The 13,879-nt window shown below is 43.4% G+C and overlaps 1 protein-coding gene across 25 annotated transcripts in view; it reads right to left on the reverse strand.

Annotated features, from left to right (window-relative positions):
• Positions 1-13,879, reverse strand: part of ZMYND8 (zinc finger MYND-type containing 8) — a 126,720-nt gene that overhangs the window by 14,247 nt on the left and 98,594 nt on the right. For 22 of the 25 annotated variants that reach the window (XR_012326376.1, XM_033840828.2, XM_033840823.2 and 19 more), the window contains 2 exons: positions 12,270-12,460; positions 744-824 (listed from right to left, as the gene is read on the reverse strand). Coding sequence is in view for 24 of the 25 variants with exons in the window: in XM_033840828.2 (XP_033696719.1) it covers positions 744-824; positions 12,270-12,460 (272 nt within the window). In the remaining variant the exon portion in view is untranslated. Of the gene's footprint in view, positions 1-743; positions 825-2,959; positions 2,987-12,269; positions 12,461-13,879 lie in introns of those variants that run through there. The other 3 variants (XM_033840834.2, XM_073793073.1, XM_073793077.1) reach the window with 2 other exon arrangements.

Genomic DNA, 13,879 nt, shown 5'->3' on the forward strand with positions numbered 1-13,879 from the left:
AGATTCACCATTTCTCTTGGGACCTCCCTGAAACCTTTACATCCGTGCGGTTCTCTGTTGAAGGCCTATAGGGACACCTTCCTGGAGATTTTTTCCTCTTCGTCTGGATGCCAGCCTCACCCTGCCAGGTCGTCAATGGCTCTGCCTGTGACTCCCCCCAGTTTTCCATCATGACTTTCAATGACCTCTAGAAGTCCTGCCATTGTCATTTCCCGTGGTGACCTGTTTGCATAGGGCTTGCAGGGAATTAGCCTGGGAGGGAAATTCAGGGAGGCTTTTTTTTTTTTAAATAAACGGTCACTTCCTAAGTGGACATTTCAAAGTTTTAACCACGCTCTTCTCTAAGCAATCGCCTAAATTAAGGAGGCTGGGGATACACATTCCTGGACAACAGGGATCACCTGTACAAAAAAGTCCAAACTTTGGGAGAAGATGAAGGATCCAATTTTACATGGGGTCAAAAGCACTACTGTCCAGTCTCACCAGCGGAATAACAACTCAAGCTCTGGTTTTGGCTGTATGAGTAGAAGTGAAGTGATTGCACAGAGCAGGGTGTGTCTGCAGAGCGCCAGCTTCCTAGCAAAGTGAAGAAATACCCTCACCACAAACCCCCATCAGCAGAGCGAGCCTGTGACCAGAGACAGGACCCGAGAGGGATTTCCAGAGACGCTTCTTCACGGTGCCCCTACAGCGGCCCCTAAAACACTCTTAGCAAATAGGGAACTGAATGTGTCATCTCTGACCTCGGCTATTGTGCTTCCAGTAGTGTTTTTAGAAAGGTCGTTATATATTTCCGTCATTGTGCCTTTTATTGCATCCATCATCTGAAAGATAAAAACAGAAATGATTCAGGTGATCGCTTCCCTGAGGCTTTTTCTAGATGACATACATCTAAAATTTATCTGCATAAAGCAGTGGTTTCTCCGCTGGGGGTGATTTTGTCCATCCTGGGACACTGAGCATTTTTGGTTGTCATGGCTGGTGGGGGAGGGGGAGAGGGGTGCTGATGGCATCGAGGAGGTGGAAGCTAGGGATGCTCAAAACACCCTACCGTGCTCAGAAGGGCCCCTGCAACAAAGTTATCCAGCCCCACGTGTCCCTAGTGCCAAGGTTGAGAGCCTGGTACGAACCAGGCAGGGTAGGAATCACCCACGAGTTCCCTGTGCCGTATCATGGGAGTAGTTCACAGCCATAAAGCTAGTGTATAGCCACAGGTTAAAGTGGGGAGGAGGAATTTGGCCCCAAGATGGTTGGCCAGCACAGTGGGCTCAAGGGAGAGACTGTTTTGCTGCTGTTGGTTTTTTAAAACTGTTTCTCCTTAAAAAAACTATCATTTTACTGAGATATTCATATACCATACAATTCACCCATTTACTATGTACAATTTAATGGCTTTTAGTCCATTCGGTGTTGTACATCCATGACCACAATCAATTTCAGAACCTCTTCATTACCCCAAAAAGAAACTCTGCTCCCCGTGAGCCTTCACCCCGCAATAACCACATTACCACCCCCCAGCCTCTGATAACCACAAATCTGCTTTTCTGTCTCTAGATAGAATCTAGATCATTTCATATATGTGGGACTCACACAATACTTGGTCCTCTGTGACTGCCTTCGACTTCGCAGAAAGTTTTCAAGATCTGTCTGTGCTGTATTCCTTTTTAGGGATGAATAATATGGTCCACTGTGTAGATCTAGCTGGTTTGCTATTTTAATGCTTTTGGTCGGGGCATCCACTGCCTTTCCAGTTTCTTTCCCATCTTCCTTTTCTTTAACTATTTGACCCCTGAGGGCATCAGCAAGTCTGTGGCAACAGCTCACGTCCACGCAGCAGGCACCCAGGTGGCTGCTGACGGAATGTGTTTGCAGGGTGGGTTTCTCTTCTATCTGCCACTTGGCCACTGACCTCCCACATCACAGGAGGAAGAGGAGGGGACAGGAGACGAAACTAGGTCTCAGATCTGGCCTGGCCGCTGCCGAGGACCCCCTGTGCTTTAGTTTGTTCCAATTCAGTAAGAAGGCAGGACAAACAGCACCTTCACATCTGATGCCCGAGATCTGTTCTCACTGTTACATCTTCTCATCCACAACTCTGAGCCTCGGTTTCCTCATGTATAAAACAAGGATAATAACAGTGCCCCCTTTGTAGGTACGCAAAAGGATTAAATGAGAAAACCACAAGAAGACTGTGGTTCGGTACCTGCTGAGGAAGAGTGGGCAGGTTCTGAACCACAATTCAGTGTGGTTCCTAAAGAAATACCTGTTTGTCTCATTTTCACAGAAAAATTAATTCACGTGAACATGTAATTGCAAAACTGTTCCCAACCCCCAAAAGAGTAACCCCCAATTCACCCCAAAATGGGAGGAAAATGAATAAATTATCTGTTGAGATTTCCGCCCCCAGCTTGTTGCAGGTGCCACAGGGGGACCCTGCCATTAAAAACACTTTGTGCTTGGGCTTCCCTGGTGGGGCAGTGGTTGAGAGTCCGCCTGCCGATGCGGGGGACACAGGTTCATGCCCCGGTCCAGGAAGATCCCACATGCCACGGAGCGGCTGGGCCCGTGAGCCATGGCCGCTGAGCCTGCGCGTCCGGAGCCTGTGCTCCGCAACGGGAGAGGCCGCAACAGTGAGAGGCCCGCGTACCACACACACACAAAAAAAACACTTTGTGCTTTATGGTCAGTCACTCTGTATGGGCCTCCTTACCCACATCCATTTAAAATATTAAAACAAAATTGCTTTACAAGAAAACTTCAGAAAGTGGATGAAATTCAATCCTTTACTAATGCCATAGTTACATTCCATTTTAAAGAAATCATGAATTTGCGGACTGACCTTCATTCTTACTTCCAAATATAGCAAAGAAGCCAACAAAGAGCCCTTCTGCCAAAACACACAAATCTGGGTCTTCAACTCTGGGTCACCTCAGACACAAGAAAGTTCATCAGCTACAAAACTATGTCACTGTGTTCATTTTCTTAGCTGCAAAGAAAACGTCTGTCAAAAAGTTCATTCTTCAATTTTGCTCTAAGAGTGAAGGGGGCAACAGTAGGGGATGGAACAGAAGTGGCTGCAGGAGCTGAGAACACTGGTTTGCTGCAAACCACTAGCCAGAGCCGCAAAGCATCCTCAGTTTTCTCTTCTGTAAATAGACAACTTGGACCAAATCAATGGAAGGTGATACAAAAAGTCAAATCAACTGCAAGAAGAACAAGAAGCCATTTGGGCAATACCAGACATTTTCTTAAATCAGTAATTTTAAAAATTACCCCGTTTCAATTTTCTTGCAATCCTACAACAGATCACATTAGGAAGAAAGGCTCCGTTTGGTGCCATTATGTCTTTAACACTTTCCTCATAATCTCTCTCTTTAACAAAAGGAAGATGGACTTAAGCTTCAAGCCTTGACAAAGAACAGGATCTGGTGAGGTTAGACTTCATTTTTGTGTGTGTGTGTGTTTTATCATCTTTATTTGAGTTACTTTTTTTTTAACATCTTTATTGGGGTATAATTGCTTTACAAGGGTGTGTTAGTTTCTGCTTTATAACAATAGACTTCATTTTATTTCAACTAGTTAAGTCAATTTAAATAAGAATACTAAGTCGATACTAGTTCAAGGTGATGAACAGGTAAGAAACGCTGAGGATGGTAATAAGTAACTAATACTTGAATCCTTCCTGTTCTGAAACTCGGGGACTCTGTAACAATTCTCGTGTTTTATTCAAAAGGGGGCAGAAATACTAAATAAGAGACAAAGTTACCCCCAAGAAGCGGAGTTGCTTGAAAAAGCCACATGTAAGGACAATCAATGTGTGGACACTGGACGGCTGTGCTCAGCAGGCTTGGTGTGAATTCACAAGTGAGCTCAAAGGCAGGTTAAGAGCACACTCACTAGATCCTGGCGGCTACCATCCAACGCCAGCTTGCACATTCACTGATTATGTGACCCTGGACAAGCTGTGTGGCCTCGCCAGGTCTTAGTTTTCTCATCTATAAAATAGGTGTGCTTAACGGTACGGTCCTCATCAACCTGTCATAAACATTGAGTAAGGAACATATAAAACGTGCTTGGGACAGTGTCTGGGCCAGAGTCAATGCCATGCAGACACTGGCTCCTGCTAGTATCATCCTACCTAGTGTGACAGACACTCTGAGAAGGCCCCCCGTGACCTCAGCCCTCCGGCCTTTGTGCCCTGCTGTAATCCCCTCCAAGCACGGGCTGGCCTAGTGACCTGCTTCTAACCCCCGGAACATGGCAGAGGTAACAGTCCGTCACTTCCGTGATCACCTACATAAGACTGTGACTTCCATCTTGCTAGCAGGCTTTCTCTACCCCTTGCTGTCATGAAGCAAGCCGCCACGCTGGGCAGGCCACAGGGAAAGGGACTGAGGGTAGACGCCAGCCAACGGCCAGCCGGGAACTGAGGCCCCCAGTCCAAGAGCCCTCAAGGGAGTGAATCCTGCCCACAACCACCTAAGTGAGCTTGGAAGTGGATCCTTCCCCACTTCATCTTCAGATGAAACCCCAACCCCAGCAGACACCTTGGAGGCAGCCTGCCAGAGGTCCTGAAACAGGGGACCCAGCCCAGCCAAGCCTGGACTCAACACCCACAGAAACTGTGAGTTGAATGTGTGTGGTTTTAAGTTGCTAAGTTTTGTAGTGATTTGTTATGTAGCAACAGATAATACACTTAGATAGAATAAAAAGAAAATGACCAACAGAAATTCATGAGTAGAAAATTATATATACCACTCTCGCCATCTAGAACTAAAAGAAAAGATTCTACCTTTCACACTCAATAATAAAGCAACTCCTATCATGAGACTTCAAGAAGTCTAGAAATAACTATCCTCAACTCTTGTCACCCATTCTATCAACTTGAATAGTTTACCCACTGGTAACTAATTAGTAATTTACTCATTACTAAAGAGTCAAGTATTATTATTGCCTACTTAGTAACTTACTAAATACTCTTAGATTATTGTCATCAGCTACTATTAAGAGTTACTGAGGACAGAAAGACACTGGAACTCACCAAAACAGATACCCCACATCCAAAGACAAAGGAGAAGCCACAGTGAGACGATAGGAGGAGCGCTATCACAATAAAATCAAATCCCGTAACTGCTGGGTGGGTGACTCACAAACTGGAGAACGCTTATACCACAGAACTCCACCCACTGGAGTGAAGGTTCTGAGCCCCACGTCAGGCTTCCCAACCTGGGGGTCTGGCAACGGGAGGAGGAATTCCTAGAGAATGAGACTTTGAAAGCTAGCGGGATTTGACTGCAGGACTTCGACAGGACTGGGGGAAACAGAGACTCCACTCTTGGAGGGCACACACAAAGTAGTGTGCGCATCGGAACCCAGGGCAAGGAGCAGTGATCCCATAGGAGACTGAACATGACCTACCTGCTAGTGATGGAGGGTCTCCTGCAGAGGCAGGAGGTGGCTGTGTCTTACCGTGAGGACAAGGACACTGGCAGCAGAAGTTCTGGAAAATATTCCTTGGCGTGAGCCCTCCCAGACTCCACCATTAGCCCCACCAAAGAGCCAGGTAGGCTCCAGTGTCGGGTCGCCTCAGGCCAAACAACCAACAGGGAGGGAACCCACCCCACCCATCAGCAGACAAGTGGATTAAAGATTTAAGTAGCTCTGCCCACCAGAGCAAGAGCCAGCTCTACCCACCACCAGTTCCTCCCATCAGGAAACTTGCACAAGCCTCTTAGATAGCCTCATCCACCAGAGGGCAGACAGCAGAAGCAAGAACTACAATCCTGCAGCCTGGGAACAAAAGCCACATTCACACAAAGATAGACAAGATGAAAAGGTACAGGGCTATGTACCAGATGAAGGAACAAGATAAAACACCAGAAAAACAACTAAATGAAGTGGAGATAGGCAACCTTCCAGAAAAAGAATTCAGAATAATGATAGTGAAGATGATCCAGGACCTCGGAAAAAGAATGGAGGCAAAGATCGAGAAGATGCAAGAAATGTTTAACAAAGACCTAGAAGAATTAAAGAACAAACACCTAGAAGAATTAAAGAACAAAACAAACAGAGATGAACAATACAATAACTGAAATGAAAAATACCTAGAAGGAATCAATAGCAGAATAACTGAGGCAGAAGAACGGATAAGTGACCTGGAAGACAGAATGGTGGAATTCATTGCTGCGGAACAGAATAAAAAGAATGAAAAGAAATGAAGACAGCCTAAGAGACCTCTGGGTAACAACATTCGCATTATAGGAGTCGCAGAAGAAAGGACCCGAGAAAATATTTGAAGAGATTATAGTCGAAAACTTCCCTAACATGGGAAAGGCAATAGCCACCCAGGTACAGGAAGCACAGAGAATCCTATACAGGATAAACCCAAGGAGAAACATGCCAAGACACAGTAATCAAATTGGCAAAAATTAAAGATAGAGAAAAATTATTGAAAGCAGCAAGGGAAAAACGACAAATAACATACAAGGGAACTCCCATAAGGTTAACAGCTGATTTCTCAGCAGAAACTCTACAAGCCAGAAGGGAGTGGCATGACATATTTAAAGTGATGAAAGGGAAGAACCTACAACCAAGATTACTCTATCCAGCAAGGATCTCATTCAGATTCGATGCAGAAATCAAAAGCTTCACAGACAAGCAAAACTTAAGTGAATTTAGCACCACCAAATCAGCTCTACAACAAATGCTAAAGGAACTTCTCTAAATGGGAAACACAAGAGAAGAAGAGGACCTACAAAAACATACCCGCAACAATTAAGAAAATGGTAATAGGAACATACACATCAATAATTACCTTAAACGTGAATGGATTAAATGCTCCAACCAAAAGACACAGGCTCGCTGAATGGATACAAAAACAAGACCCATATATATGCTGTCTACAAGAGACCCACTTCAGAGCTAGGGACACATACAGACTGAAAGTGAGGGGATGGAAAAAGATATTCCAAGCAAATGGAAATCCAAAGAAAGCTGGAGGAGCAATACTCATATCAGATAAAATAGACTTTAAAATAAAGAATATTACAAGACACAAGGAAGGACACTACATAATGATCACAGGATCAGTCCAAGAAGAAAATATAACAATTATAAATATATATGCACCCAACATAGGAGCACCTCAATACATAAGGCAACTGCTAACAGCTCTAAAAGAGGAAATTGACAGTAACACAATAATAGTGGGGGACTTTAACACCTCACTTACACCAATGGACACATCATCCAAACAGAAAATTACTAAGGAAACACAAGCTTTAAATGACACAATAGACCAGATAGATTTAATTGATATTTAGAGGACATTCCATTCAAAAACAGCAGATTACACTTTCTTATCAAGTGCACATGGAACATTCTCCAGGACATATCACATCTTGGGTCACAAATCAAGCCTCAGTAAATTTAAGAAAGTTTAAATCATATCAAACATCTTTTCTGACCACAACGCTATGAGATTACAAATCAATTACAGGAAAAAAAACATAAAAAACACAAACACATGGAGGCTAAACAATACATTACCAAATAACCAAGAGATTACTGAAGAAATCAAAGAGGAAATAAAAAAATACCTAGAGACAAATGACAATGAAAAGACAACAATCCGAAATCTATGGGATGGGGCTTCCCTGGTGTCGCAGTGGTTGAGAGTCCGCCTGCCGAAGCAGGGGACACAGGTTCGTGCCCCAGTCTGGGAAGATCCCACATGCCGTGGAGCGGCTGGGCCCGTGAGCCATGGCCGCTGAGCCTGCGCATCCGGAGCCTGTGCTCCGCAATGGGAGAGGCCACAACAGTGAGAAGCCCACGTACCGCATTAAAAAAAAAAAAAAAAAATCTATGGGATGCAGCAAAAGCAGTTCTAAGAGGGAAGTTTATAGCTATACAAGCCTACCTCAAGAAACAAGAAAAATCTCAAATAAACAACCTAACCTTACACCTAAAGGAACTAGAGAAAGAAGAACACACAAAACCCAAAGTTAGAAGAAGGAAAGAAATCATAAAGAGCAGAGCAGAAATAAATGAAATAGAAACAAAGAAAACAATAGCAAAGATCAATAAAACTAAAAGCTGGTTCTTTGAGAAGATAAACAAAATTGATAAACCATTAGACTCATCAAGAAAAAGGAGAGGACTCAAATCAATAAAATTAGAAGTGAAAAAGGAGAAGTTACATCAGACACCTCAGAAATACAATGCATCCTAAGAGACTACTACAAGCAACTCTATGCCAATAAAATGGACAACCTAGAAGAAATGGACAAATTCTTACAAAGGTATAACCTTCCAAGACTGAACCAGGAAGAAAGAGAATATGTGAACAGAGCAATCACAAGTAATGAAATTGAAACTGTAATTAAAAATCTTCCAACAAACAAAAGTCCAGGACCGGATGGCTTCACAGGTGAATTCTATCAAACATTTAAAGAAGAGCTAACACCCATCCTTCTCACACTCTTCCAAAATATTGCAGAGGAAGGAACACTCCCAAACTCAATCTATGAGGCCACCATCACCCTGATACCAAAACCAGAAAAAGATACTACCAAAAAAGAAAATTACAGACCAATATCACTGATGAATACAGATGCAAAAATCCTCAACAAAATACTAGCAAACAGAATCCAACACCACATTAAAAGGATCATACACCATGATCAAGTGGGATTTAACCCAGGGATGCAAGGATTCTTCTATATACGCAAATCAATCAATGTGATACACCATATTAACAAACTGGAAAATAAAAACCATATGATCATCTCAATAGATGGAGGAAAGCTTTGGACAAAATTCAACACCCATTTATGATAAAAACTCTCCAGAAAGTGGGCATAGAGGGAAACTACTTCAACATAATAAAGGTCATATACGGCAAACCCACAGCAAACATCATTCTCAATGGTGAAAAACTGAAAGCATTTCCTCTAAGATCAGGAAAAAGACAAGGATGTCCACTCTCACCACTATTATTCAACATAGTTTTGGAAGTCCTAGCCACGGCAATCAGAGAAGAAAAAGAAATAAAAGGAATACAAACTGGAAAAGAAGAAGTAAAACTGTCACTGTTTGCAGATGACATGATGCTATACATACAGAATCCTAAAGATGCCACCAGAAAACTACTAGAGATAATCAATGAGTTTGGTAAAGTTGCAGGACACAAAATTCAAGCACAGATATCTCTTGCTTTCCTATACACTAATGATGAAAAACCTGTATGAGAAATTAAAGTAACACTATTTACCATTGCAACAAAAAGAATAAAATACCTAGGAATAAACCTACCTAGGGAGACAAAAGACCTGTATGCAGAACACTATAAGACACTGATGAAAGAAATTAAAGATGATACAAACAGATGGAGAAATATACCATGTTCTTGGATTGGAAGAATCAATATTGTAAAAATGACTATACTACCCAAAGCAATCTACAGATTCAATGCAATCCCTATCAAATTACCAATCGCATTTTTTACAGAAGTAAAACAAAAAATCTTAAAATTTGTATGGAGACACAGAAGACCCCACATAGCCAAAGCGGCCTTGAGGGAAAAAAACGGAACTGGGGGAATCAGACTCCCTGACCTTCAAGACTATACTACAAAGCTACAGTTATCAAGATAGTATGGTACTGGTACAAAAACAAATATAGATCAATGGAACAGGACAGAAAGCCCAGAGATAAACCCACACACCTATGATCAACTAATCTATGACAAAGGAGGCAAGGATATACAATGGAGAAAAGACAGTCTCTTCAATAAGTGGTGCTGGGAAAACTGGACAGCTACATGTAAAAGAATGAAATTAGAACACTCCCTAACACCATACACAAAAATAAACTCAAAATGGATTAGAGACCTAAATGTAAGACTGGACACTATAAAGCTTTTAGAGGAAAACATAGGAAGACCACTCTTTGACATATATCACAGCAAGATCTTTTTTGATCCACCTCCTAGAGTAATGGAAATTAAAACAAAAATAAACAAATGGGACCTAATGAAACCTAAAAGCTTTTGCACAGCAAAGGAAACTACAAACAAGACGAAAAGACAACCCTCAGAATGGGAGAAAATATTTGCAAACGAATCAACGGACAAAGGATTAATCTCCAAAATATATAAACAGCTCATGCAGCTCAATATTAAAAAAACAAACAACCCAATCCAAAAATGGGCAGAAGACCTAAATAGACATTTCTCCAAAGAAGACATACAGATGGCCAGGAAGCACATGAAAAGCTGCTCAACATCACTAATTATTAGAGAAATGCAAATCAAAACTTCAATAAGGTATCACCTCACACCAGTTAGAAAGGGCATAACCAGAAAATCTACAAACAACCAATGCTGTAGAGGGAAGGTGTGGAGAAAAGGGAACCCTCTTGCACTGTTGGTGGGAATGTAAATTGATACAGCCACTATGGAGAACAATATGGAGGTTCCTCAAAAAACTAAAAATAGAAATTACCATATGACCCAGCAATCCCATTACTGGGCATATACCCAGAGAAAACCACAGTTCAAAAAGACACATGCACCCCAATGTTCATTGCAGCACTATTTACAATAGCTAGGTCATGAAAGCAACTTAAATGCCCATCAACAGACGAATGGAAAAAGAAGATGTAGTACAATGGAATATTACTCAGCCATAAAAAGGAACTAAATAGTGTCATTTGTACAGATATAATGGATCTACAGACTGTCATAGAGAGTGAAGTAAGTCAGAAAGAGAAAAACAAATATCGTATATTAACGCATATATGTGGAACCTAGAAAAATGGTACAGATGAACTAGTTTGCAGGGCAGAAATTGAGACACAGATGTAGAGAACAAACGTATGGACACCAAGGGGGGAAAGTGGGGGTTGGGGGGGGTGATGAACTGGAAGATTGGGATTGACATGTATACACTAATATGTATAAAATAGATAACTAATAATAATTTTTTAAAAAAAGAGTTAATGATACTAAGAAGCCCAATAATGAGAATTAGTTAGGCAGCAACATGCTTTTATTTGACGACTATGTATCAAGCATCTGCTGTGTGCCAGACACTGTTCTAAGCCCCAGCAATGAGCAGAACAGATAAAACCCTGTTCCCAGGGAGCTGCCTTTCTGGTGGTTATTCTTACTACCAGGTGGTCTACTGACATGAACCTGCACATCACTCCAGAGCACTCTCATTTGACAGCAAGGAGAACTGAAGCCTTTTCTTTTCCCCCCTACTTTTTGGCTGCACGGTGCAGTATGAGGGATCTTAGCTCCCCAACGAGGGATCGAACCCACACGGCCTGCAGTGGAAGCGCAGAGTCTTAACCACTGGACTGCCAGGGAAGTCCGAGAGCTACAGGCTTTTTATTCACCTGAATTCAACGGTAAGCATAAAAGCACTTGGCAAATTAAGAGAGAGGGAGCAGGGAAGGAATGGACTGGAGTTTGGGATTAGCAGATGCAAACTGTTATAAATATATAGAATAAACAACAAGGTCTTACTGTACAGCATAGGGAACTATAATCAATATCCTGTGATACACCATAATGGAAAAGAATAACTGAATCACTTTGCTATAGAGTAAAAATTAACACAACATTGTAAATCAAGTATACCTCAATAAAATAAACTTTAAGAGAGAGAGAGAGAGAGAGAGAGAGAGAGAGAGAGAGAGAAGAAGAGCGAGCCTGCGCCGAGAGGGTGCCCGTGAGTGAACAGACGGCAGGCGAGCCTGCTCACCACACTGCTCGACAAGGAATGTGCCCGAAGTGTGCATGAGTCCGGGAGGGAATCCATCACTCCCCGGTCCACCCTGGTTGCTGGAAAGATCTAAGTGCAGGCATGGAACCTTGCAAGGCTTGCGTTTAAGCCTCTGTCACTTTTGTCCCACACGGCTTCTAAATGCAAACTAACCCCTTGGTCGGTTGTGAACTGAAGGACAGTCATCTGCTTCAGCAGCTTAAGGAAAATCTGTTCCTAATGAGTGACTTGAATGCCGAAGGGTAATTTCGATTCTATGTCATTTTCCTCTTAGAATCTAAGTCCTCTCAGAGGAAGGGTCAGTCCTTTCTATATTTCTCTGCTTACACCCCACATCAGCCCCAAATGGAAGAGTCTGGTCTGAGAGATCCTCAGTAAAAGCAGGGTTTTCCCTCCCAAGCACCCTCTAAAACCTGCAAGGTCATGACCCAAGTGGTTCCTGTTGGGAAGCCAACCCTCCCACGTCCCGCCGGCACTCACTTTGCTAGTGTACTTGGCGATGTCCGCGGCAACATCTGCTGAGGCGGTGGCGATGGGCAGGTCTGCGCTTACTGAAGAGGCGAGGGTGCTCGTGGACCCCGAGCTGGTAACCAGGGGCGACGACTGGGTGCTAGTCACCAGGGTGATGGTGGAGGTGGACGGGCTCTGCGTGATCTCCTTCTGCTGGACAGCTAGGAAAGCAAAGGGTCCTGGTCATCCCACTGCCGCGGGAAGGCCATCCCAGTAGGAAACTGTGGTGGGGAGCAGAGCCTCTGACAAACGCCCTGCGAGTTTCTCTATTTTCAAGTGACAAAGACTCTCTCCTTGGCCAAACCCTAGCCAGGCTCCTCTGAGCTCTTTCTCAACGAGGCTTCCACCTTGGTTTATAAAGACGAATATACTTTCTAACAGCTCAAGGCTGCATCCCTAGGATGACCCTTGCCCCCTTAAGGTCCCTGACTGAGAAAACACAAGGCTGCCGAATGAACTGACTATATATTCCAGCCAACACCTAATGATAGGGCCCATCTCCCAGTCTCTGTGGGAGGGTCGGAGCCTACCTTCAATAGGTACCAGTTAGCAAACCCAGATGTTTCAAATGGACCAACACCCCCTTCCCACTTTATGTAAATTTTCACTTTCTGACTCTTCAGAGCCTCTGCCCACCCCCATCCCTTTTCCCGAATTCTCCCTTTAAAACGCCCAGTCCCCTGTGTACATGTTTAGTTCACGCTGGACTTTTTGCCCTATTGCAATAGTAAAGAGCTGATTGAAATCTGTCTTTACTACTTTAACTAGTGGCCAGCTTTGCTCATCCCTGACAAGATAATCTGGGATTTAAGAATCACATCATCAATGAGCTCCTTCTTGCCAGCACCTAAATTCCCCTGGGGAAGGCTCACTATGCTTAAGGGGGATGAATTCAGAAGACCGGAACTGGTCACCCCAACATGAAATATCCTAGACTCGGTTCTGTCCCAACGACTCTTCAAACAGCGAGATCAATCCAGCTGTACTTCAATGCTGCGAGTCCAATCTTTCAGTCTGCCCTCCCCTCGATCTTTGAAGGGTTTCAACGGGAGCCAATTCAAGAACTGGCTACTCTTCAACCCCACGTCCTGCTGCGACTCTTTTAATAGTCCTACTCACAGGGGTGCACTCAGCATGTGAGAGTTTCAATCAAGGAGCCCAACCTTCAAGGATCTCGATGCAGGTTTCCCAGGGGAACAAGATTCTACATCAGTGCTCACAAGAGTTGGGCCAACTGGTACCCATCAGACGGTTCAGCTTTCCATCAGCTCCAGAGGGAGCCTCCTGCCGGGAGCTACGATCCCGCACTTCAGCAACTGGTTCTTGACGCTTGCTCCTCTTGTGTGTGAGGCTAATCGCTAGTTATTAAGGTAACCTTTGCTAACAACTTCTCACACTGTACTCTTTCCAAAACAATGTCCAGGGGTTCATGGATGTGCACGAGGAAACTTAAACAAAGGTATTCATTGCAGCACTACTTACAACAGGAAAAAAAACTGGAAGCAACCTATATGTCCATAAGTAGGGGAATACTTTAAATAAACTGTGGAATACTATGCAGCAGTCCAAAAGAATAAGGT

Source organism: Tursiops truncatus, chromosome 15, assembly GCF_011762595.2.
Source record: "Tursiops truncatus isolate mTurTru1 chromosome 15, mTurTru1.mat.Y, whole genome shotgun sequence".
In the NCBI taxonomy this organism is placed as follows: Eukaryota; Metazoa; Chordata; class Mammalia; order Artiodactyla; family Delphinidae; genus Tursiops; species Tursiops truncatus.